The sequence below is a fragment of the Scleropages formosus genome, chromosome 1 (assembly GCF_900964775.1).
Source record: "Scleropages formosus chromosome 1, fSclFor1.1, whole genome shotgun sequence".
In the NCBI taxonomy this organism is placed as follows: Eukaryota; Metazoa; Chordata; class Actinopteri; order Osteoglossiformes; family Osteoglossidae; genus Scleropages; species Scleropages formosus.
The window spans coordinates 44,068,101-44,094,062 of NC_041806.1; the positions used below are offsets into that span (position 1 = coordinate 44,068,101).

General features: G+C 38.8%; 1 protein-coding gene across 4 annotated transcripts in view; it reads right to left on the reverse strand.

Annotated features, from left to right (window-relative positions):
• ptprk (protein tyrosine phosphatase receptor type K) overlaps positions 1-25,962 on the reverse strand; it is a 119,413-nt gene that overhangs the window by 41,089 nt on the left and 52,362 nt on the right. For all 4 annotated transcript variants that reach the window (XM_018742471.2, XM_018742469.2, XM_018742470.2 and 1 more), the window contains exons 4-7: positions 25,539-25,620; positions 21,222-21,337; positions 20,159-20,333; positions 12,400-12,693 (exon numbers count right to left, since the gene is read on the reverse strand). In XM_018742471.2, coding sequence (XP_018597987.1) covers positions 12,400-12,693; positions 20,159-20,333; positions 21,222-21,337; positions 25,539-25,620 — 667 coding nt within the window. The remainder of the gene's footprint in view (positions 1-12,399; positions 12,694-20,158; positions 20,334-21,221; positions 21,338-25,538; positions 25,621-25,962) is intronic.

A 25,962-nucleotide genomic window follows, 5' to 3' on the forward strand; every position in this document is an offset into this window, starting at 1 on the left:
TAATTTAAGGGACCAGCTAGTCTTCGGGGAGTATTTGGGAATACCAGGAAAAAAGTACAAAGTCCAAAGATGGAAATTATAATTATGTTGATAAATTTACACAAAACTTAAAGTTTAGTTTGATGAGCTATTTATAATTATTTACATTTGAAAAGGATCACTACAGAAATGAGACTTTAAACTGATTCACTAGAGCATTTGACATTGTAAGTCGCTTTGGAGAAAAGTGTCAGCTAAATTAATAAATGTGATGTAATGTAATGGTTAAAATAACAAAAAAGCTACTACAGGTCCCAAATAGCACCCACAGAATAGACAATTCTTACTCAGAAATCACCAATACAACTACAGTTTGCAAACGATTTCAGAGGGGGGGAAAGGAGAAACGTTTCATCCAAATTGACTTTTATTTCATCACACTGTAGTGAAGTATAACCTGCACCGGGTGCAAGAGAAGAATAGTGCACAGGTCACTTCCACAGGCATCACAAAATGACACACGTGTCACTCACTGCAGGAATGTCACCGATTCTACTAGTATGACTGACAGCCTGGCACATGTCAAAATGTAACACAGAAATAAAATCCGAGGTGGTATTCAGGTGATCTTCTTGTACTCTGCACAACAAAAAAGCGGGAGAGAGAAAGATTGGGAATGTTTAAGGAAAGAGTCAAGGGGGAGGGGGTGTTGGGGGGTGAAACAGAAATGGCCAGGTACTGTAGCTCAACAAGCGACAAATTCATCCGTTAGCCTTTTTGAAATTCAAATTGTGCAGCCTGTGAAGGAGCTGATAAGCACTCTAACCGGGTAGAAAGTCAAACACAGGCATGGAAATCTAACACAGGTGGATTATGTGTAATGAAGGAAACAGAATAAATATCATTAATGGCCAACAAATCCATCTCACTGCCAGGTTGTGCCAGCAAAACAATGTGCAGAGAGCAAGCCAAATTATGGGGCAGCAGGGGGAACTTTGTGCTTTCCGGTGGAAAAATCTGATGATCCTTAAAACTGCATATGTGCACAGACAATGAATATGTGCAGAATATGAACTTTCAAACGACAAGAATAAAAATCATACCGGCAGTAGTAATGGAACACCACCAAGGGATGCAACTCTAATGATGTAAGTGAAAATGTCCTTTTTCCGATACAATCTGAAGGGAAAAAAAACTGATAACAGACACTATGAAAACAATCAAGCAGGAGAAAGTGGTCAATGACATTTTAGGGAACTAAAAAAAAAAAAAAAAAAAAAAAAAAAAAATCAAGTTACACTTCATACCTGACCTGGGCTGCATTATTACTGCAAGTCATTTCAGCAGAACAGTGTAATCTGATCAAGTTCAAGACATTGATCTTTTTCTTTTTCTTAAAAAAAAAAAAAAAAAAAAAAAAAAAAAAAAGCTGTCTGATTTGTCAAAACACTGGGAGTCGGGATCTCACAATCAACAGTGATAAAATAAACAAAAAAAAAAAGTAATTTACATTTAAATAACATTTGTTTCTCACATACAGATAATCCCACAACTCCATAATGTTTGTCAGAGGGATCTATGATGCTGTGAATGCATCATTGTTTGGGCTATGGAATGACTCTGAGCTAGCTGTTGAACAAACATTAATCACCGTCTCCTTTATCTGCATTCCCAGGCAAAAATCTCCCCACAAACTGCTGAGTACGGCCTTTGGAGAGGCATTCTGTGACCAACACACTATTACAGTCTCCAGAAAAAAGGTCCTGTCACGTGACAGGAACACACCATGAGATCAGAGGCATTTTATTTCTTTATACTTTCTACATTTTACCATTTAATGTTCCTACACAAGATATATTTTGTATTATTTATAAAGTGTGTTTCCAGAATTAAGTTAAAATTTAAAAGAATGGGCCTTATGTTAAAAAAAAAATGAGTCACTGCAATTAACATATTACCTTTTTCATTCAAATCTTCCTCACACCCTTACATGAAGACCACGTAACAAGCAATCACATGGTCTGTAGCAAATTACCCTATATTTTAATAGTATTACTGCTTACATTTACATTTATTCATTTAGCTGATGCTTTTCTCCAAAACTTACACTTATTTCGCATTTATACAGCTGGGTAATTTTACTGGATCAATTCAGGGTAAGTACCTTGCTCAAGGGTACTACAGCTAGAGGTGAGGCTCGAACCAGCAACCTTTGGGTCCAAAGGCAGTCGCTCTAACCATTACACTACCAGCTGTCCCCTGGCAAATGCTTTTTTTTGGCAGATGCTTTTTTCTGAATAACTAATTTTATGTTATTATAACTAATAATAACTAATTCTGAATAAAGGAGGACTATTGGAAAAGGTCAAAGCAATGGGCTTGGGCACCTTCCTCTTAAAAGTGGGCAGAGGTCTATCAAGCGTTCATGCGCAGATCACCGGTTGAGTTTAAGGAAGAGCTCATCTGGACGAAAATCACAGCGAGGGCACATACTTCAATTTAAAGAGGGATAGGAGAAAGACTAGTGTTCAGATGAATTCATTTAATTCAGCTTAAACCTCTTGTGAAAAACAAACAGAGGTTAGCAGGAAGTCACAATGGGCCAGGAACAAAAGGCTGTTGTACCAAACAACTGCGAAACATGTAGAAATTTAGGCCAACCCACACAGAAAAGCTGTATGGATGACTGTTTGCAACCATGTTGTAATAAAAAATATTAACTGAAAACTAATGTGTTACAAGACTTTTAAAAAATGCACAAAAAAATTGCCCAGAACCTGTATGTTGTCTAGAGAAATTGGAAAAAGAAAACTTTACATCCCCCCCCCCACTTACTAGCACTGCCCTGCCCCTACTCCAAACCTTTTTATTTTCCAGACTAATGATGCTAGACTCATTGTCACGCACTGCTTGCACTTCAGCAAATGGATTCCTCGCTAATGTTGAGGAGACACTTTCCTGCACTCGTCCACTCATCACTTTCTTTCAGGCGTCCATCTGAGATCTATGGGCTACAAATCAGCATGTTTGGGAATGGGTACGACTCAACACAATCTTGCTGTGGTGGATGGGGAATTAAACCCAACTACCTAACAGGAAAAGGAACCTTTAGGCAAAAGAATTAAGGTGTTCCAAGTTTTTTTTTTTTTTTTTTCCCCTTTTCTTTTCTAGGGCCACTACTACAGGGAGCAAACTTGTCTTGTCAGTTTAATAATACCAACCACTTTAATTAGATTGTGCAAGGAGAGATTTAAAGGTAAACAACAGGATTTGGCAATCTGAATCTCACCCTTTCCTGAAACTCCTGGGGAAAAATTTACTTCATAAGAAAAAAAGGAAATTGGAAAAAAGGAAACTGAACAAATAGCAAAACTGCTGTAGTTAAGAATTGCATATACACAAGAGTACACATGAACAAGACAAAAAAAGGCAACCCCCAAATAATGTTTTATAACATATGCTTGGTTTTAGTAATGGCAAAGAACAACAAGGTATCTGAAAATAGAAAAAATTCTATAAAGCGAGAAGCAAATTTCAAAGAAAATGGAAAACATTTATAGAAAGTGGAAGGTGCCATTATTTTCTGCTTCTCAACCTGTTGCTTTAAATTCCTACACATTGTCCTCTGCAGATTGGTTTAATATGATGGTGGACTACACTTTGAGATACCGACACAGAAAAAGCACATCATTTCCTATTAAAAGAAAAAAAAACCACACGAGTCAGTTCTTACTTAAACGGGAATGTTTCTGTAAATGAAAATGTGGTATTTCAGAGGCCTTAAAATCTACAAATAGTGAGGAATTGAGAGCACATGCAGCTCTTTGGTTGACCTGATGTGGAGCCACAGGTACCCCCATCACACAAAACCCTACACAAGCACTGTTCCTGAATGCCTGTCAGAAAAAAAAGTGCTTCAAACAGAACAGCTACTGGGTCGGGTAAGAGAAAGTTAATCCAAAAGTAGCAGGCATGCTGCACTTTATGAGTGGGTGATAAGATGAACTCATAGACCTGACACACCTGAAATCTTGGAACAGACACAACTGAAAATAAGTGGTTTTAAAATAAGGCACCGATAAGTAACAAAAGTGACTTGCTTAGCTGTCGTTTTATACAATTGTCAATCCTACAACGTGACAAGACATGACACCAATTAAGACAGCACATGAGTGCAATTTACATATTTTTAGATTTCTTGCTGTTATTTTTAGTATTTGGCAGTGAAATATGGTTTGTTTTCTTTGCTGAAATGTACATCATAAATGAAAAACTTTGGCCTTAAACTTCCCCCCCCTATTCAAAAGATCACTAAAGTGTTTTGTAACAAAAAAGTCTCAAAATGTTTTGTCAACAGGCAGCCATCCATCATATGACAGTTGAGTGAAAGCCATGCTAGTGCTTCTGGAGAGCAAACGCGGGCTGTCGTGGAAAGTGTCTGTGTGACGAACATCGCGTTGGGGTTTTCTGGCAAAAACAAGAACTGATTTCTGAACTTCTACAAGAATCACAATCGACATAGATGACAGTTTTAATCCACCTTCACATTTTAGAATTTGTTGTTTCTTAGATTTACACTTGTGTTCTATTGACACAAGTTGAAACCAAGTTCCTGGCTCTCCTCAAAATACGGCAGAGCCTTCAAAGTCCACACTACTCAGAACCCATTTCACATACAGCATAATTTAGCGGGGGTGGGCATTTTTTTTCTCCCCACAGCCTCGACCTCTTCAAAAATAAAAAAAAAGCTTTCTTCTAAATGATGCATAGGAGTTCATGTTGAAGAGTCCTCATAGCGACCATCAAGAGTGTCTATGAAGACCTACAATTCATCTTCATCAGCCACAGACTCCAATTACTTTGCCTTCAATGTCGGACTGGGGGGTGAGAATGTGTTGGAAGTGGAAAGTAATGTCAGGTCTTCCTCAGGAGACACTCAAATTGCCTGAAGGTAAGAAAGGTAATCTGTGGGTTCCCCTTCTCCCACCCCCACCTCTCTGCACTCCTCCATCACATTTGCAGGTTGAGTGTCATTTACATGATCGACTGTGCAAACTTGTTTAGCAGTCAAATCGCAGTCTGTCTCACTTTCGTGGAAAGGGAGAACTCTAAAAATCACATTTCAGTAAGGTTCCTAACTTATAATACAACTTCTAACACCCAAGTTAGCTCTGAAGGAATTTCAGAAATTAATGAGCACTGTCAAGGCATTAAATCGAAAATAAAGGTTTTCATTCATAGTTCATAAGTTGATTCAAAGTTCCTAACATTAACAAAAGGAAAAACTTTGCAACACTATGAAGTGCATATTGAAATTCCTCTTAGATACATCCATTTGAAATGGATCTCTGGACAGACACAGGCCATTAGGTGCTGAAAGCCATGCACACATAATCACTGGTAGCTCCTTAATAGTATTTCTCGCTTCAGGCCTGATCAAAATCAATATCTGTGCCTGAAGATGGATACTCCCTAAAAGTAAATGAACAAAGGCTTTTGTTTTCACCAGGAAGGAGCAGTAAACCCAAAGAACACTGTTCTACTGGGTATCCCACACTCCAGGGGTCCCCATCCCTCCTACTCATTTGGGTTGAAAGAAGGAAAACAGCCTTTAATGAGAGCACACGGACACATGGAGACTCCTCAACACCTAACGAAGGTGTGGTCCGACAGAAGTTAAATTTTCAGAGTATGCGCCAGATAAACTTCTGACCAGAGGGAAGCTCAGTCATTTCAATCTAGTTTCCTCATTTAAGGAACAGGCCGTTTCAGCATAATTGCTTCAATCTGCTGCAGCAAACACCACCCAGGCAAGGTCTTCTGCACCACATGCAATATAACGGTCAGCTGCACTTTCTGCCCTTAATGTCTTTTTGTAACTGTAAGACTCCCTTGGCGGTATACCACAGACCTTGGAGAGGGAACCAAGAAGATTAAAGTGACATGCCCATAATGGTTCCATAGAAGCTGATCATATGCCCATATTCCATTACACATTTAAGCATAAATAAAGCAGCCTCAATATGTCATTCACAAATTGCAGATTGGCCATACGTTAACAACGAGGTAACCGTTTCACAGCATACTTGTAGCTTGTCCTCAAGTAGTCCACTAAGGCAAACAAAGACAGCCCATGGTGGAATTAATTGCTTCAAACTGTTATTTTCTACTTTCCTTACCAGTGTTGTGCCTGAAAAATAATACGTCGAGAAACGTATAGCCATTAAACCCAGTTAGGTCAACAACAGATGGAAAAAGGCTTTTTGGAGAGAAGAGGATTTGCTACAATTGTAGGACTAAAGGCAAATGGTTGATCTGCCATTGTGTCTTTTCTGAGACATTAAACAGTTTGTTTCTTAAATGTCCAATGGTTTTTGTTCCAAGCTGGACTAACAACAGTAACCCTATAAATAATACATATGCACTCAGCACACATACATACCCATCTCATTTCAACAGCAGCTGCATTACAGCTCATCACAGCGTTAACAGATTCATCTCCAGCAAACCACAATCTTAGCTGCTGTCCATTCTGTTACATGTAGAAACAGTTAAAGGGGGAAGGGGATCATATCATAAAGCATTCACCATTTCCACAGTACAAAATGCCACCTCGGTGGGGCACAGAGAGATGGGGGGAAATATTTGTTCTGAGGGAAAAAGGGCCCAAAAAAATTACAACAGTAAACAAACAGTGAGTCAAACACCACTCACAGAACAGTCTAAAGTGCTTGGCCACCAATCATGGTAACCAAGGAGATCACGGTGAATATTTAGAGAACACGTCATTCACAACCTTTTCACCATTTCCGACCACACAGCTGTGTCATTAACAGAAACCACAAAGCAAAGTATCCACACACCATTAAACTGGAAAGTACTTTTAAAGCATTTTTTGTCCAATGGAGATTGTTCTTGGGCTTCTTGTTGAGAATTTCAATATTTCTGCCAGAGGGACTTTGTCCCTGTGGTTTTGTTTTAAACCAAAGAATAAGAAATCCCAGGCACAATCCCACTGGAGCTGAGGCGCTCTGCCTTTGTCAAGGTGACAAAGCGAGGATCTCTGGGTTCCTTCTGTTAACAGGTGTCATGCCAGGGTCACTCCACATCCATCTGGATACCAAAATATCGATTAAATACTGCCTTTAAGCCGCAAACACTGACCAAACTGGAGGCTTTACGTACAAACACAAATGCATAGAAATTTAACAGCTAGCCACATTAACACCAGTGCACGTTACAGTGGACTTCTGCATTCTCATCTCTTTCAGCCTTCTACTGGCTTGAGGCAACTTTTATAAGAAGGTATTGCATAATTTTCCCACAAGGCTCAAATGAAAGAAATCCATTTAAAATGACACGTGACAAAATTTTCCCAATGAAACACTGAACATTGCAGACAATGGCTGAAGAAATAAGAAAGATCATAGCAGAAAAGGAGGTTTTTCCCTTTTTCCCCCCCCCCTTTTTTTTTTTTTTTTTTTTAAATCTGAGCTCATAAGGAACATAATTTCTGTAGGCTGGGGTGCTAAATGTGGTGCCATGATGAAATATTTCACTGAGCACATTCTGTTCAAGCCAGTTGCTGCATGTCAGTGCTGAGGAAGGGTATTTGACATAGCAAAGACCCCATTCATATAACCAGTGCATTTCCAAAAAATCTTGTTCAGGATAAGTGTGGCACATCGAGGCATGTCTAGGCACAAAGTAAACAATGAGTGAACTTATAGGCTTTACCACTTTTAGTTATCATGATTACAAATCAACATTACAACAAAAAAACATCTGAACACCTCTATTAAATAAATTAATAAATAAATAAAGCAAGGGTCCTTTGCTCACTGGAGAAACAAAGCTGCAATGTGCAATGTCCATAACAAAAAATAAATCTACATACTCACAAAACACAAACCATTCTCCAAACATTTCTCCTTCAAGAAAAGAGAAAGGGACTCTTCATTAGGTTTAAATGGCAAAAAGCAGGTTGAAATATCAGAATTATCCCCCCCTCAACTGTACCACCACACAAGTTTATTATTTCACTGTTATTTAAAGCTGAAGTAGGAGGAAAATGATCAATACTTTAACAGAAATGCCATGGCATTTGTACAAAATAAATTGCATACAGAGAGGAGTACTAGAAAATAAAAACAAATACAAGGTCTCAAGAAATGCCTTCAGCATTTTCATTATGTGTTTGTTCTGCCAATAAATCAAGAAAACACAAGATTCACTTCACCTCCTCCAACCCTGAACCACAAAGAAATAATGTTAATCCTTTAATTATTGTGTTAGCACATACATTTCCCAAACAAACACACAGGAACACTTCATTTGCAGAAAGGAAAGACAAAGGGGTTGTGCTGACACAAAAACCCCAAATATTCAAACTGAAGAGTAATCAGTCGTTCTCTGACTCCAAACAGCTAAGAGCCACTTGGACACGACACATAAGACCTGAAATGCAGACTTGCATCATGGTATAGCGAGAAGTCAACCACAGGACATCCCTTATCCAAAGTGACCTTCCACATTTCAGATCATATTCCACATTTCAGAGCACAGAGAAGAATAATCTCACGCATAAAGGCAGTAGACAAAACTTTGTCAACTAAATGACAAGTGAAGGCCAGTACACTGCTAAGTCACATTAAGGTGAACAGCAGCTACCAAGACTGGTCAAGTATAAAAGAGGCAAACAAGAGCACCTGGTCGTTAAAACACGGTCAGAGGTTTCAGAAAGCATTTCATAACCGATCAGCTGCCTGTTGGTCACCACACTGAGGTTCATGATACGGTAGAACTTTATTGTGTGAAGGTTCTGTTCAACTCCATCAGAACAATGTAAGTTTAGGTATGAGACTATCACAAATGTAAGACTAATTTTACATTTACAGATTTGCCAGAATGAATAGGGTTCAAAATCAGCTATCACACAAAAATGACAAATTTCCTTTATGTTGTTTTATTCCAGAATAAATTCACACTAACAAAATCTCCCATGAATACATATTGTTGTGTCCAAAACACACAGTATTTTTATCAATCCGCCAATGGCAGTTTATAAATTTAAACTGCTATCCACACATAAAAATGCCTTTGTCTCACTTCAGATGCCATGCAATCACCTTACTCACAAACATAACGTACTCTAAGATGTAAAACCTACACATGCAAACCTAAACAAATTCAAGTGTTCCCATGCTCGTAAGTCAATAGTCCTAAACACCACTGAAGCTTTTCAGACAGAACCTCAGAACACAGCTCAAAGTAAATTTACACATCTCTCAGCAGACTCCTGACACTTTCACTCTCTTACAATGGTCCGGTATCACACATATTTACAAGTATTTACAAATACTTGTAAATACTTGAACAGCATTCCAATAAGGACTGAAGGTGTGCTGAAGGAAAAAAGCCACCTATTGCTTATGTTAATTGATATTTATAGAGCAGCATACAATTTTTTTTAATTACTAAATTTTAACTTTTCAAAAAAATCATCTTAAATCGTTAACTGTAAATTTCTATTTACATTCCTTTAGATAATGCTTTGCTTTTCTACAGTTTTAGACTACAGGCAGTCCCCGAATTACGAACAAGTTCTGTGTCTTCAGTCTGTCTATAAGTCGGATTTTGATTTTAAGTTTGTCTTCAGTCTGATTTTAAGTCGGAACAGTTAGGTATGGTGGGTATCTAACATCAGTTTGTCAACCATTTTTCTTAGTATATTGTATATCATGTACCTTTTTCTGCATAAAAAACATTAAAGAAACACTTTGGATATACTAAAACATCATTAATATAACAATACAGTAGAAATAATAACAAAAATAATAAAACAATGTAATGCTGTTGTAATAATAATAATAAAAAATGTAACTTCAGTACTTACAAAGCACGCCATAGAAAGAGATAAATATTACTATTGTCATGATGAACAGAGGACACAGAGGAGGCTGGACCCAAGTGCAGGATCGTTTATTCAGAGTCAAAGGATTAGACGTGTTCTCGTGGTCAGGGATGGGCGAATGGTCGGTCGATCGGCGTACTGACGGAGAACGGAGGCGAGGATCCGAAATCGTGGTCTGGAGCAAGATTCCGCAACGGGGAAGAAGTGTCTTTTTGTGGCCGAGCGCTCTCTCGGACAGAGGGACAGCGCGTGTATAAATGTGTGTGTGCGCGCGTGCGCAAAACATTAAAGAAGCTTTAATGTTCACTTTTCCATTGTTCGTTGACATTTCACCTTTCACTTCATAATTTCCTCTTTAGTTTCAATCGTGATCGTTTCCTTTGTTTTGGATGCATCACCATCACTTGCATCACATTTATGCCTTGGTACCATGGTTAAGAGGGTAAAAGCAAAAAAAAAAAAAAAAAAGAGAAAGCCAAATACAGTAACACATGAGACACTTAACGGGAAAAGGAGGAGGACCGTTTTACCTCGGACTCACGCACCCCGCCCACGAGGCGACAAACTGCTGTAGACGCCCAATATTTTGATGCACGCTGCAAAGTAGCGCCCGTTTCTTATTACAAGCCATTGTATATACAGTAACTCTAATTTTGAATAAAATAGGCTTAATTATGAAGTTTTCATTTGATTGTTACTTAAGGGTGACAAAAAATCAACTTCTGTCGGTGTGGTTCGCAAGTACGGGTTGCACATAAGTTGGAAATTCGTAACTTGGGGACTGCCTGTACTTACAATTATTTCATCATTTATAAAGCTGAGCAATGTAACAAGTAATTTAGGGTAAATATCTTGCTCAACAGCAGGTTTGACGTTTGAAAATGCAAACTTAAGCTCTGAAGGCAATAGCTCTAACTATGCTTTCTGCTACATTAGATACACCACCTGTGTGATATATACGGCTTTATTGCTGAAATGTAGAAAATGAAATTAAATGAAGAAATAATTTAGTAAATAGTTTGCTCTAACTTGAGTCAAACAACTCAACAACTATTCACCTAAACTGTATTTAGATAAAATACTTGTCTCTGATGTGACCTAATCTCATTCATTTTAATGAAATGTCCTTTTCACTTCAAATAGTGTAGATGTGATGCTTGGTATTCATTCATTACACTGCCCACTCCGAACCAGTTCTGAGACAGTATCAGGGAATAAAAAAAGCCAAAAATGTCCATCTATGCATTTAAGAAAGTATAAGCCTAATAAACACAATCCCTTTAGGCATACACATGAGACTGAGCCCAATCAACACAAACTCCAGGGCTATCAAATATTACATGCACAGAACACTTTAAAGCAAAAGTCATTTAAATGCACTGTAAATGAAATCCCCCTCTGAGTCAAGTCCATGTTTACTCAAAAGGACTGCAACTTCCAACTCTCAGATTGAGTTTATAGGCACTCTGGAAGCATCTCCCTCTTTGAATTTCTGGCTCTGAACAAACCAGCAAACAAAAAATCAAAAATAAAAATAAATCAATGCCAGCTGGAAGCTTGCTGCGAGATTTATAAAAATATACAGGAAGCAAAGAAATTAGAATATAAAAGAGCTAAAAAAAATTCTATGGTTCACTTAGTTGGAGGAAATTTGATCAAATGATTACCAATGAGAAATGAACAGAGATAAATAGCAGTCCCTTACTGAGCACACTTCTAGCTTAACATGAAATATGTTCTCCAAGAAAGGGCCTTTGGATCAAAAAAAAAAAAAAAGAAAAAAAAAATCTAGCAGTAGTGGAGATGAAATGGAGAATTGAAGAACTCTCTCTGAATCTCAATCTGAGAATACAGCTGGTCTATTCACTTGCAAGCAACTTGGGAATAGAGGTGTAGTGTCTCGCCTGATAGAAAGGTATTGCCCACAGTAATGAAACACTGTATACATTCGGCATCATTCTTAATAACCACTTTCCATCTTCAAATTCCTTCCCCCAACACAATCGCTTTACTACGTGCTCTAGCATATAAGTTGTGTATCTAGTCTTCTTTTTGTTGACTTACTGGTTAATACAGGTACCATAGCAACCCACAGGAGGGGCTGGTTCTTAGAAAACACAAAGATGGAATGTGGAAGCACTCTACAGGTTAGTCATTCCAATCACAAAGGTTCAAAATACTCTTGTTTACTCATACAAGCTATTAGCCATTTAAACTTATGCACAGCTTAAAAAAAACTGCATAAATGATTATAAATGATTAGAAATTATATGCTTGTACAAACTATATATAAACACAAAACTCAATCTCTTACAACCTCGTTATGAGTGAAAATTTCAGCTGAGATTTTTGGTTTATTTAAAATCTTACTTATTCTTTTAGACAGGTTTTATAAAAGGCCTAAGACCAAGTATCATTTTTGAAAATGCTGACAACAGGAAGAGGGCAAGCAATCAGGCGGTGAAAAGATATGTGGAGGTGAGCAAGGGAGGGACCGGATGACTTACCGGCACATTTAGTCCTGGTGATGAGTGGCGGTCCCGGCTGCCCAGTGCCCCCCTCACCCGGACGTGTTAGGAGAACCCTGATTTCATACTCCGTGTCTGGGTCCAGGTGCCACAGCTTGTAGTTGGGTGAATTGACAGCATGTGTTTCCGTCCAGCTTCCCGAAGTCATACGGTACTCCACTTCCTTCAAGATGATAGGCCCATCACCAAATATAGAGTTGGCATTGAGCTGGATAAGGAGGTACGTAGGTCCCACTCCCAGAAGCTGAGGGGGAGCAATGGGGCGAGGAGGTTCTGTCAGGAAGACATTCAGATTATTAGTGTTGCATAATTGGAAATATTGTTAGGTTTCCTCAAAGAATGGTCAGTGTACTAATAAGAATCTTCCTCATTTACTTCTGATGAACATGTCTAGTTTTACCTTAGCAAAAGATGCACGCACACATCAACTTTGTTCCATAGCTCTGCCCCCAGGAAACAGACTGCAAGAAGCCCATTTCCTAGCTACCCAAGCTACCAAAATACGGAACGGTATAGAGAAGAAATGTAAACATTTTCCAATCCAAGACACAAAAACAACTGAACGACTGTTATACCTCTGTGACCTCTCTGAAGTAGCACTATGTAAAAGTTAACATTTTGCCATTAAATTAGACCCATACTGTACTCATGGTGCCAGTCTATTATCCAGACCCAAGACAAACGAGATGGTTGTTGAATTAGGCTGCCTGTGATCGGACCTTCGCCAATATCAAGTTGGGAGAAACCAAATCTGAGAGAAAACACTTCCTTAACAACCAATCACTTAACACAACGTCTGTTTTTGTGCTTACAAAACCCTCCAAAAATGAAATATATGGATGGAGGATGAACATTACATTACAGAGTTAAGTGTGTGTAGTGGACTCAACAATCTTTTACATAATATTCATTTAGTAGACACTTTTTTCCAAAGTGACTTACAACATTAAGCTACATACAATTATTTACCCATTTATGCAGCTAGGTAATTTTACTGGAGCAATTTTTAGGGTAAGTACCTTCCTACGAACAGAGTTACAGTTTATACAGACATACAATCCCTGCCAGTGGAGTTGAGGTAGAATAGCAGAGCTTTAATTGCTAAAGTTGAAATAGAGAGACTGATTAAAATGTATTCTTACACAGTACTGTTCTCACATGGCCCACATGGTACAAACCTCAGAGCAATTTTATTTTAGATAGCTGCCTGCCCTGTGTGGTTAATTTAGCAGTGGAGACCCTTATGTTGGCCTTTCCTGGATCCGTCCAGAACAGAGCTCACCATGGCCTCTCTGTGAACCGCTCACAATGGCATTCCTTCATTCTACTTTCAACTGTATGTTTGCAAAACCAGGTCTGATTCACAATCAGCCCCTTTTCTCTGTCCCTCAACTCATTGGCTTTCAGTTGGCTGCTCGCTCCATTCCCCACCTCATTAATACGTAATTACCTGTTCGGCATCTCCCAAACCATTAATTTCCAACCTCCCCCTTTCCCTCACCATGTTCTCTTGACATCTACCGGGCCATGAATGTGCCTTCCCCTGGTGCACTTTCAGGCAGACAAACCCAAGGTCCAATTCAGTGTGCCAACTGAGGTATGCTGCAAGATTGCTGTTCCGTATAATGGACAGTTCAACATAAGAAAGAAAGCAGCATAGTAAACATCTAAACAAGTGGCTACGTTTATAACCAATGACAGTGGTGGAAGGACTGATGTGAAGGCTTGTCTATTAGCTGGCTTTATCCAAATGTAAATTTTTAGCTAATGTATCGTTTGCATAATAGCTTTCTTTTTATTGGCCCATCAAGACAAACTGGAAAAAGTAAGCTATATGAAACAAACTGGTTTTTTTCACCCAATTATGTCTCTATTTTGTGGTACCATTACTACTACAACAAACACCACAAAACATGGATTAGAGTGGAGGATGAAACTGAAGAAGCACTCCTAAAACAGTATAGCTTTGTACTTCTTTAGGATTCCATATGACAGATATAACTGAGGTAAGATTCTCAAGGTGCAAGTATTAGATGAAATTCAACTGAGCTTCAGTTATCAAACTGATGGATTGACAGTAATGTTCTGAATAAAAATATCCAATAACCCCAATGAACAGAACCACTACTTGTTTTTTATGGCAATGACACTAAGCTACAACTCAGGAACTGCTGCAATGAACTTGACAAAAAATTATGAGTGCTATGTACTGTGACAATGAGTACTACATAGGTTTTTAAAGGTACTGCATTAAAAGGGGTGATTTCTTTCTGGATGAGGCAGCTAGATTAAAGACAAAAAAAAAAAAAAAAAAAACAAACAAAAAAACACATAATGCTGAAGTTAACCATTAAGCCATTTGGAAGAAAAAGAATGAACAAGCAATGTCTAAATGTGAGTTTCTTCACAACATGCAACAAATTTTTATATTTACTGTATGTACCAGGAAACAAATCTGAACAATGGGTCCAAAGGCTGCTCCCTGTTTAATGGTTTAAAACTGTTACCCAGGAACATGTGTGGACACAATCAAGGAGGTTGGGGTTTGTGAAGGGTGGAGTAAAGGCAGAACAAAATATAGGAGGGAACAGAAATCTGCAGCTCTGACCTGGCTTCTAACTCGCAATAATGTACAGAATATACATTTGCACATAGAGGCAAAGGATATGAGCATATCCTCGATGTTTTCAATATACACTGGGGTGCGGTGGCGCAGTGGGTTGGACCACAGTCCTCCTCTCCGGGGGGTCTGGGGTTCGAGTCCCGCTTGGGGTGCCTTGCGACGGACTGGCGTCCCGTCCCGGGTGTGTCCCCTCCCTCTCCGGCCTTGCGCCCTGTGTTGCCGGGTTGGCTCCGGTTCCCCATGACCCCGTATGGGACAAGCGGTTCTGAAAATGTGCGTGTGTGTGTGTGTGTTTTCAATATCTTGAAAGTTGATGGGGTCTCTTCTCCAACTTGAAATGGGGAAATTTCTCATACTCACACAGGAGAGTAGGGCCTCGGGCATCTCATAGAGTTACATTTACATGTATTCATTTAGCAAACGCTTTTCACCAAAGTGGCGTACAAGTGAGATTTGTCTCGAATGAAAATGGAGTACTGCTACTCTCTAAAGTACAGTATTTAATCAGTTTCCTCAATGCCACACTGTATAAACAGATAGGAACAACAGTATTGGATTCTACTAATCCAATGTAAAGTCTAACTTTTTTTTTTTTTTTTTTTTTTTAAAAAAAGGGGGGGGAAAAAAAAAGCCAACAAGCATATTTCCCCAAAGGCTCACTAAGGAAATTAGCCTAATCATGATATTAACAAATCAATCGTATTTTTAACAGTGTGAAACTAAATCTGAATGGAGGGGTACAACACTATTTTTAATGCAAATACTACATCAGTATATCAGAAGTGCTGGGGGAGACTAGAAACTGAAGAAAGGTCATCATTCATTTCTCTCTTTCAAACAACTTAAAAATTGCCTACAGAAGCAACTGCAAAAGCATGTATCTAAACAGACCGGCATGTTCCTAAGTGCCTGTTGGTACTAGCCCTTAGTAAGGTTGGGGATGAGTGTAGGAGTCAGAGGTGCTGAAAACAGCTGGGCCTCCTACAGGTATGAAACATGCCAGTGTGACTCTACACCCATCGATGAATCTTTCATCATCCGCCATTATCAGTATTTCCTAACATCACATCCATCTTGCTCTGTTGACGGGTGCAAACGATACCATATCGCTGCTCTTTGAACTTGGCCTCATCCATCTCTCACTTCCCTACTTGGGGCCCCAGGCCTCCTTACGGCTGCCACACTGGCATGCGGCGTAACACCCAGGTCCATATGCTGCCAACAGCACAGACTACTCTAATGGCAATTGATTTTCATTTATTGTTGATGCAAGCATGTTGCAGTTTTCACCGTCACACTTGCAAGGAGTAGCTTGATCGAAATAAATATAAAAGAGGGTAGACCACGAGAAGCCAAGTATGATGCAGGAACTTCTTTCAGAGGAAAAAAAACATACATTTTCCAGTAGCCTACACCCTTAAATTTACGGCAAACTCGGAGACAAAGAATAACACAGGTAAAGGAGAACTGAGCATAGCAGTGTGGAAACAATGATCAGTGGCTGACCGATGTCATTACAGAACCCATATACCTTCTGTGTATATGTGCCTGTTTATCTCTCTCTCTCTATATATATATATATATATATATATACACACACACACACACACACACACACACACACACACAGTATATACATATATATATATATATATATATATATATATATATGGAATATAAAACCCATCACCTACAAGGCTCCACACTTTCATTTCTTGGAAGCGTTCTGGCATACACCCAGTGCAGAAGGCACAAGGTGAACACACTGAAGAAGTTAAATAAATCAAAATGATCAAAACCCCCCAGTGACACAATGGAACCTAGCTTCATATTCAAATTATTTCTTTTTTTATTTTTTGTTGTTGATGCCCCGGCCCCCAATCAGTGAATTCTAAATTCCTCCTTTCTTATCATTTCCCAGCATGCACTATTCTGCCCTCATCACAGTTTAACTATCGCTCTTTGAGTGTGGGATTGTCAAGTGGGGCGCTTTCTTCAGTGGTGGAAGAGCTGGCAGGTAAGAAGTTTTTAATCTACTTTTAAGCAAATATTTTCCAACCCGCCTGCTGGCTGACAGTCGTCTCCACCACCCATCAGCCAATTGAGTTTATTTACTTCAAGGGCTGTGAGTTGGCCCCCATGCTAGCAAGCACGCTGATGGGGGGGGCAGGCTCTGCAGGGCACACAGTCATTAGAACAAGTGCATGTTCCATGAAATGTACACACACACACACACACACACACACACACCAACAGAGTCACATATAGGCGCGCGCGCACGCACACAGAGCTAAAAATGTAGAATATCACCCTGATGCAGATGGGCTGAAGAAGGAATCAGTAACAAACTGACACATTTTCCAAAAACACACAAATATGGGACAGGACGGACCTTAGTGACTAAGGACATGGACTTCTGAACCGATGGCTGCTTGTTCAAAACCCACATCTTGCCACTGCTGTAGTACCCTCGATCAAGGTATTTACTACAGCAAAAATATCAAACTGCATCAATGTGTAACAATATAAGTTAATATGGATAGGTTTCAGTTATGCAGGAAATTAGCAAATGATTCAAAACAAACTGTCCTTATCTTGGCAAAATCGATCTAGAACTGATTTCAACATTTCAATTAGTTGATTTTCTCTTTCTTCCAGCTGTGACTCTAAGGCATAAGTGCTACTGAGTCGAATTCAACTCACAGTTACGACTCATGTAAGTTTCTTGGCCAGACGTCGTTTACCATTGCCTTTGACCGTCCGTGCCTTTGGACTGCAAACATTTGGAGGTCCCAAATGGATGAGCCATCAGGTTTTTTGCATTGTACTCACCATGCAGCAGTAATAACTCTACACAAAAACTTAACTAAGACTGTCTGTGAACCTGATGTCAGATGATTTGCTCTTAAGGCTCAGACAAGAGGCACAGAGCATCTGTAATAAGAAAATTATAACTTTAAGCAAGATTATCACAACAGAAGCCATTAATTAAAGAAATATCTCAATCTGCAGATCAGTGTGAGGAAAGGTCTTAACAATCCTCTAAACGCACCCCGGCATCAACTTATAAAGTCAGACACTCAACAACAGAGACCATGTTTGTCTTGGGATGTGTTCCAATAAGCAGTCCTGCCAATAAAGTTTAGCTCTGAGGAGCAAAAGGGCACCATGGTTATTTGCAAAGCTATGGAGGAGGCACTAACCTCATGACGAAGTAAACAGGGTTCTGTTGCCCCCCTTTACAAATTTCTTGGTTCAGTGCTGGGGGACACACAGATCAATACTTCTTCCACAAAAGAATTTGCTGCTGAAATCTTCATTTGTTACAAAGAGAACCAAAATAGCTGGGAGCATCCCCTGTCACTTCCATTTTGGCAGAAGGGCTACTAATAAACTATTACCCTCGGGTCATGAGCGACAATGGGCAACTCTGTGCCAGCTCTCATTAAAGGCGTCCCATATCAATGGCCCCAAAATTTCCTTTAAAATTACCATCTTTTGTATCCTTGTAGCAGGATGTCAGATTTCAAGCGCCAGTGAGATATCGGACCTGTCACTGCAGTTAACAATCAACTTACTTGTAACACCAGGGTTCTTTGAGCCCTCTGGCCTACAATAACAATAAGATTTGTTTTACAGTCACTCAGATAAACAAGACTCTAGCCTCCCTTCGCCTGGTCAGGCAGCTGATACGGAAACTGGCCAGTTTGTCCAGATTAATTCAGCATTTGGAAAAAAGAAATGCGGTGAGGGGTATGGGAGAAAATTCAGGATTCCAAGCTACATCTGAGAAATAGCATGCCCTGGTGTCCAAAATAATCTTATTTGTACACCACTTACACAAACATACTTTACATTTCACAACCTTAAGCGTTCAGCAATATTCCCCTTTGGTAATATTGATTTAAATTTCATACGTTTAACATGCTTATTTTTAAATAAACAGATGCTTGCCCTACTCCACAAATTATTCATATCTTTGATCTATGGGCTGAATGTTAATGATGTACGTGTTAAGTATTTATGATTAACTAGAGTTTTTACAATTATAAGTCTTGGATTAGTAGTTTAATGTATGCAAACATGGACATAAAGAACTAATATGTTAAATGGTATTTTTTGCATAAAGGAGAAAAACTATTTAGAACATTCATCAAGAAAGATAAGTATACAACTCAATAGTGTATTTATACAGCATGTCTCAATGTTTACTAAGTAATTTTATCCATATTCAGAACTAGGAGAATCTGAAATGGGATGACATTCTGCTTCCCATTTGTTTCAAAACAAATGTAAAATGATTATGGCCATTAGTATGCTTTTTTTTGTGAAGTACTCATTTTTAAAGCAAGGTTATAATTACTAACCATATGCGTTTAAGTTTAGACAAATTTTTTTCCTCAATAAATATTTATGCATAAACAACTTTTGCTGATAACAGCGGTGAAATTTTTACGTATTGCATTTACCATAACATTTGAGGCCAGAGGGCAGCTGGGTTTATAAAAACACCACAAAGCTATTTATAAAAGCAATATTTCAACAAAGCAAGAGAATGAAAGTATGTACAAACAAAGTTTTCAGTTTATGTCTTATTTACAACCAGATTTCAGCCTTTCTTTTCAGTTCAAAAGGGAACAGAGAATTTTCTTTGTCCTAGAAAACAGGAAAGCAGCTAGAGCTCTAGAAAAAGGGAGTAACCAACAATATACTTAAATTATCAAGGTACCCTTTCATATTTGGGCAAAGAGTAAACGTCTACATTATTATTATTGCTTTATAGTTTGTTGCTTAGCCAAACCATTTGTTCTATACTGTTTAGGCTAACTTTTTAATGACTGGATTTTTACTAGAGCAATGCATATTGCGTACCTCTTTCAAGAGTAAGAGAGACAGGCCCCACACAAAGTCAAATTGCTATGAATAGTTAAAGTCTTACTCATGTATAGGCTCACATCCTTAATCATAATGCTGCCTGCTGCTAATCCAACTAGGAACGTGAATTACAATTCTCTGAGCACTGAGACACCAGGTAAAGGGGCATTCTACAGTTTCAACTTCAGCTCATCTGATGTTCACAATCAGCTACAATTAGTGAATATGCAGATCACATACCTCTAACTATGAGCCCAGCGAAGTTAGACACTCCTGATCCTCTCTCTGATTGGGTGACACATCGATACAGGTCCTGGTCCAGGCTCGTTACTTCCTTCAGCTTAAATGAGGCCGCAAACCTCCTGTGGTTGATGTTCTTAGTTTGTGCCACGGGAATGTCTTCTCCATTTCGTCTCTGTTTAAATGAATTAAAAAAATTAAAAAAAAAAAAACAAGACCATAAGAGGTAAACAAGGTAACTGCAGTTCAGTTTCAAAGTAAGATCTATAGAGTCTATATCCACCCACTCATTCATACCTTGTTTAAAAAAAAAAAAAAAAAAGTGCCATTCAAAAGCAGCCAATTTAAAGCCCATTTGAGGATGTCACTTCCTCTTAGCTCTTGGTGAGTGGAACTTTATCAGGGAAGTCTTCCATAATGCTAGTGCCTGGCTCTCTCACGTTCTCACCTCGCAGCCCCCTCTGCAGCAGGAAATGTTACATTGCCTGCTGCACTTCTGTGCCCAGTCACCCATGAGAAGCACTCTCCCCACACAGCCTGCGAGTATGGCTCACTGGCCAGTGAAAGGCAGTAAAAAAAAGCACCTTGCTTGGAGGAGGAGCTGCTTGGTCTCCACTGACACAGATATCATTGGGAAGTGTCAGATCACAGTGGAAAAAAGTATTGAAGGTAACCGAATAAGTGGGATGTTACCATAAAACTATAAGCTGTATAAGCTGCCTTTTTAAGAGCTAAGTGTAAAACCAACTGACTGATCACGCGAGTTTAATCCACCCCAAAAATCGTCCAGTAGTCTGCTCTTCACAGAGGGCTGTTAAATGCCTTTATTGTGTATTCTCCAGATTGCTATAATTACGAAGATGCTAATTGTTGCCAGGACTCAGTGTGTTTACTAAGCATCATGTCAGAGTTCACTTAAGGCCTGGTTGCTCTCATCCCATCTGATTCATGACAGGCCTATAGGTCCTTTAACAAGCTCCAGTTATGTGCCCCAGTCTGATCCCACTCCACCTACCCCTCACACCCCAACTCGACTCCACTTAGTAACACCTGCCCTGCCCACCTGCAGCCACATCTTGTTATTCACAGCATCCCGGCCGGTGGCAATGCATTGGAAGGTGGCATTCTGCCCGGCGTTGACTTCCACGTCTCCCAGGCGCAAGAAGTGAGGCGATTTATCTGCAGGGGGAAAACAATTACTGTTCTTATAAATTTAACACAGGAGACAGGATCGATGGAGCCCCATGGCTTTTGTGCTGGTTCACAGTGTCAAGCAGCTGTCCTTAACTACTGCTTAGGAGTTCATCTGTCAGGTGAACGCTGAGAGAGACTTCCACGTTAACAGAAACAACTTGGGCAAATAAATATTGTCAGGGTCCCCATTCAGTTTCCATTAAAGCCACATTTCAAAATGTCAGTGTGATGATGCAGGGAAATGTTCTTGAAGCATTTCTCATAAACATAGTCCAGTAACATGAAAAGACAAAGTATAATACTCGCTCCTCTAGTTATGAACACGAGTAATGAATTTTTGCCTATACAAACAATTTTCCATTTTTATTTTTAATTGCATTTTTTCCCCACTTAAATGTTTAAAAAAGAAGTCTGAAAAAATCTGAGGTGAAACCTGCATTTCCACATTCCTTCGTTAGCAGCAAAACACACTGCAACTGAGTATACTATAGTTCAAAATGCTTCCATAGTATTTACAGCTCAACTTTGTGACTGCCCGTGATAGGTATCACGATGACAAATGCTGCACATACTTGTGAACTGAATTAAAGATCTACATTAGAAAGGAGTTTGAGATGAGAAGATATGTTTTCACCCAATATAAAGTTTTAATTCTGTGGTTTGAAGTTAAAAAAAAAAAAAAAAAAAAAGTGAAATAAAAGCACTAAAACATTTTATTCATTTTAGCTTTATCTGAGATTTTTACAGAATCTAAACTGTAAGGAAAAGGAACACATAAGATGTCTTAAGTTTTCAGAAATTGACTTAATAAGAAAGGGACTACTAGTAGTGTGCGGAAATTTGTAAAAGAACCCAATTATGAACAAACTCAGTCCCGATTGTGTTCGTGAATTGAGGAGCCAGTTTATAGAAAACAGGAGCATTCTGCATAGAATCATATATGTTGTGAAGAAAAGAAATAACTGGTGGCAGAAATTTTAACATGGAATTTTGGACAGCTCAATTATTCATAACAGTCTGGCTAGAACATGCACCAGATGCCCCATCAAAGGATGGAGCTGAGCCAGAAGCAATTGAGCACAAACGAGAAGGAAAGACAAGCTGGGGAAAGGACTAGACCACATCCAAATTAAAATAGCCCACACATTTGAGTAACAAACGTCAGGCTCAAAGCAACAGTCGATATTGAAGTCTTGTTACATTGCAGGGCTTCGATCAGGCTTATGACAGATGTAGAAAAGTAATGTTTCTGAAGACTGAGGGGGACTGAATATGTTCCTGGACTGATTCAGGTTAAGTGCCTTGCTCAAGCATTTTACCAGTAAGACATTTACAGGGTTAAGAGTACAACTGAACAATAACCTTCGAGTTCCATGTGTTTCTATCAACAATAACTTATTAATCAAGATACTGAAATGATCCATTTACTAATTTACATTTTTTCTTTTAGTTTATGCTCGTCTCCAAAGCAACTTATTCTTACACAACCTACATTTATATCACTGGGAATTTTTACAGGAGCAATAAGGGGTAAGTACCTTGCTCAAGGGTACTATAGCAGTAGATATCGTTTGAACCTACAACCTTTGTATCTGAAGTAACCAGCTGTATTCACTATGCTGTCAGATATAAATTATCCATGCTACTAAACCTGTAAACACAGTGGACCAAATACATTACCCTTTTTGTCCTAAGCAGTTACATTCCTGAAGCACTTTGATAGTAGTTTTGTAATTTTCATCATCATATGCATTTAAACACTAAACTATAACAATGAAATTCCTTTTGCATTCTGTGCATCCAACTGCCTCCTTCATGATCAGCACAAACTTGAGAGAAGAGACATATTTTGAGTATGTTCTCCCACTTTTTTCATGCATGATTGCAGCCAGTGGGCTGATACGTGAAAACAATGAACATCTGTATAAACTGTTCATACCTGGTTTATGAAAGCAGAATAACGTTACAACTTGCGTTGTTAGCATATGTCAACTGTGTGCAAATGAAGGAATACACTTGTTACAAAAATATATTAATTTACATTGAGATGTGTAATAAACCACGCACATGCTTACAAAGCACAACTGATATGTACAATACATGATCACAAAAAAAGCCTTAAGCCTATTCAGAAATATTACATTAATTTGTTCCATCCACCATGCACATAAGCACATTCCTGTCTTCGCCCATCCTGAGTGCAAGTGGGTCTTGTCCAAAGCAAGAAGTCAGAATTGGATAACAGCTAGTAACAGCTGGTAGCATAGTGGTTAGAAGTGTTGCTTTTGGACCCAAAGGTCACAGGTTTGCATCTCACCTTGAGTAAGGTACTTACCCTAAATTGCTCCAGTAAAATTACCCAGCTGTACAAATTGGTAAATGTACTTGTGACTTTGTAACATTGTCATAGGGCATTTTAAGCACTTTCAGGCAATCAAATCAGTAAGGAAACAAGATTTTTTTTTTTTGGACTATGTGACTGGTAACACACTTATTGACAGACTGACTGATGACAATTGGTTCTTAAATAATTCATGGTGGTACTGCAGAGGGTTCTTCAGCAGTCCTGTGTTTAATTCTGAAATAACAAAAATGTGCATACTAAAACAATTTTTCATTGGAGATCTATTATTCTTTTCATATTCACTTTGATGGGGAAAAAAACGTTCTGCCCGTAGACATGCATTTAATTAGCTTTTTTTTTTTAAATAAATCTCTATTTGATTACAATCTGTAATTCAGCAGCTAATTGAAATTATAGCTCACAGGGATGCAACAATTAAGGCTGTATTGTTTGGTGGGTAAGGGGAGAGAGATTATGCATCCTTTCCATACATACACAGAATAAAGTAAATAGGGGGGGAACATTATAATGCACCAATGAAAACAAAGACAGTTCTTTATGGACATGAAGTCTGTTGCTGTGGGATGTGTAAACTGTCTCAAGGCAATACTGCAATGACAGATTCCAGAAACTAAATTAATTCTGTAGCAGCGGAATCAAATGCATAAGAGTGGTGCCTTGGACGACAGTGGAAGGAGAGACTGATTTTGCACAGGGTTCAAGGACATCAGCATCTCTCTCATTATAGCGAGCAGCTTCAGGCAACATGACATTCAGAGTGGATGGGCACTAAAGACAGGGACCAACTGAAAACTGCAAAAAGTATTTTATATATATTACATTACACATAATTGGAGAAATTTCAACTTTGAAATGAGACATAAGCCTAAGTGCCACAGACAGATGGTATCATTGATTCAAAACATACTGTGAACTTCTTCATGCCTTCAGCTAGCAGACACTAAATACTGTGGTTTTACCGAAGATGATCAAATATTATTAAATCAACTCTGTTATGGTGACACCCCTGTCCAAACAAAAAAAAAAAAAAAATTTGAAAATGAGGGGGGAAAAAAGATCTGTATCCACTAAATATAGAGAAATACAGAAAGTAGCTTTATGTTCTCATCTTGTTTCAATAACAATTTCACCTACAAGTTGACATGATTGAAATCCTTATTTAGACTGATTCTGCATGGAAGGTACTCAAACATTTTTAGATCATGCTTTGAGCTGATAAATTTATGAATAAATCTATTATGAGCTATGAGAGCCAAAATGTGATCTGGGCACACGCAGGAGAACAAATCAACTGCACTTAAAATAATATGATTTAGGTTTCTTGCTATGCTAGACTCCAATGACAACAGCAAAAGTATTAATTTAGCCTTTTTTAAGGAAAGGTACTGAACATGCTTCTTCTTCCATTAACACACATTATATCACTTTCAGAGAGATTTCTCTAAAAACACTTGTGGTTCTTGCTCCATATCCTCCAAGGTCACTAGGCTTAAAGATATTTCAGGGTTCCACGGCTGTTTACTCTATTTCTGATGTTTCCAGGAGAGAATGTGAAGCATACACTGGTGCTGAATTGAGCAAACACAAGCCATTAGAGCACAACAGCAGCATTACTTTTTAAGGTTGTTATATGTAATTATTTCACCCAAACACTTCCCTCCCCAGAAGGAAGGCTGTCATCTTTTCCTTCAAAGCCCTCGTCCTTTCCTCCTTCCCCTTAACGATGGCCTGTCATCTCCTTGCGGATCCTTGTCTTCACCACATGTCCATCACAGGCAAGTCAGAAGCAGGAAAATAATTACCAGAGGCATAATTACTTACCACATGGATAGCTAAGGACCTGGATATCATCAATCGCGATGTAACCAGCCTTCCCATCGGAGACTTCAGCTTCGAATATGACCTGTGGGGATTGAGAGAGGTGTGAGTGTTTATTCACTGTAGGTCTCTAAGACTTCCCCAGATCAATTCCTGCTGTTGCATGTCTCTCCACAGCAGAACAGCATGCCTGGGCAAGCAGGGCCACTTCAAGGCACCTTGAGACACAGCTGCAAATTGAAAAGGGAAAATACATAAGAGAAACAAAAGGTGCAAAAAAAGTATTAAACAATAATTCCTTTTAGTACAAGTCTTCTACCTGTGTGTTTATTCCAAAGTAACAGGCAGTAATTAGCCAGTAAAAAGTAAAATATTAATACTTTTTGAAAATCTGAATATTTTTAAAATTGCAGTTAAAGCAAAGCAC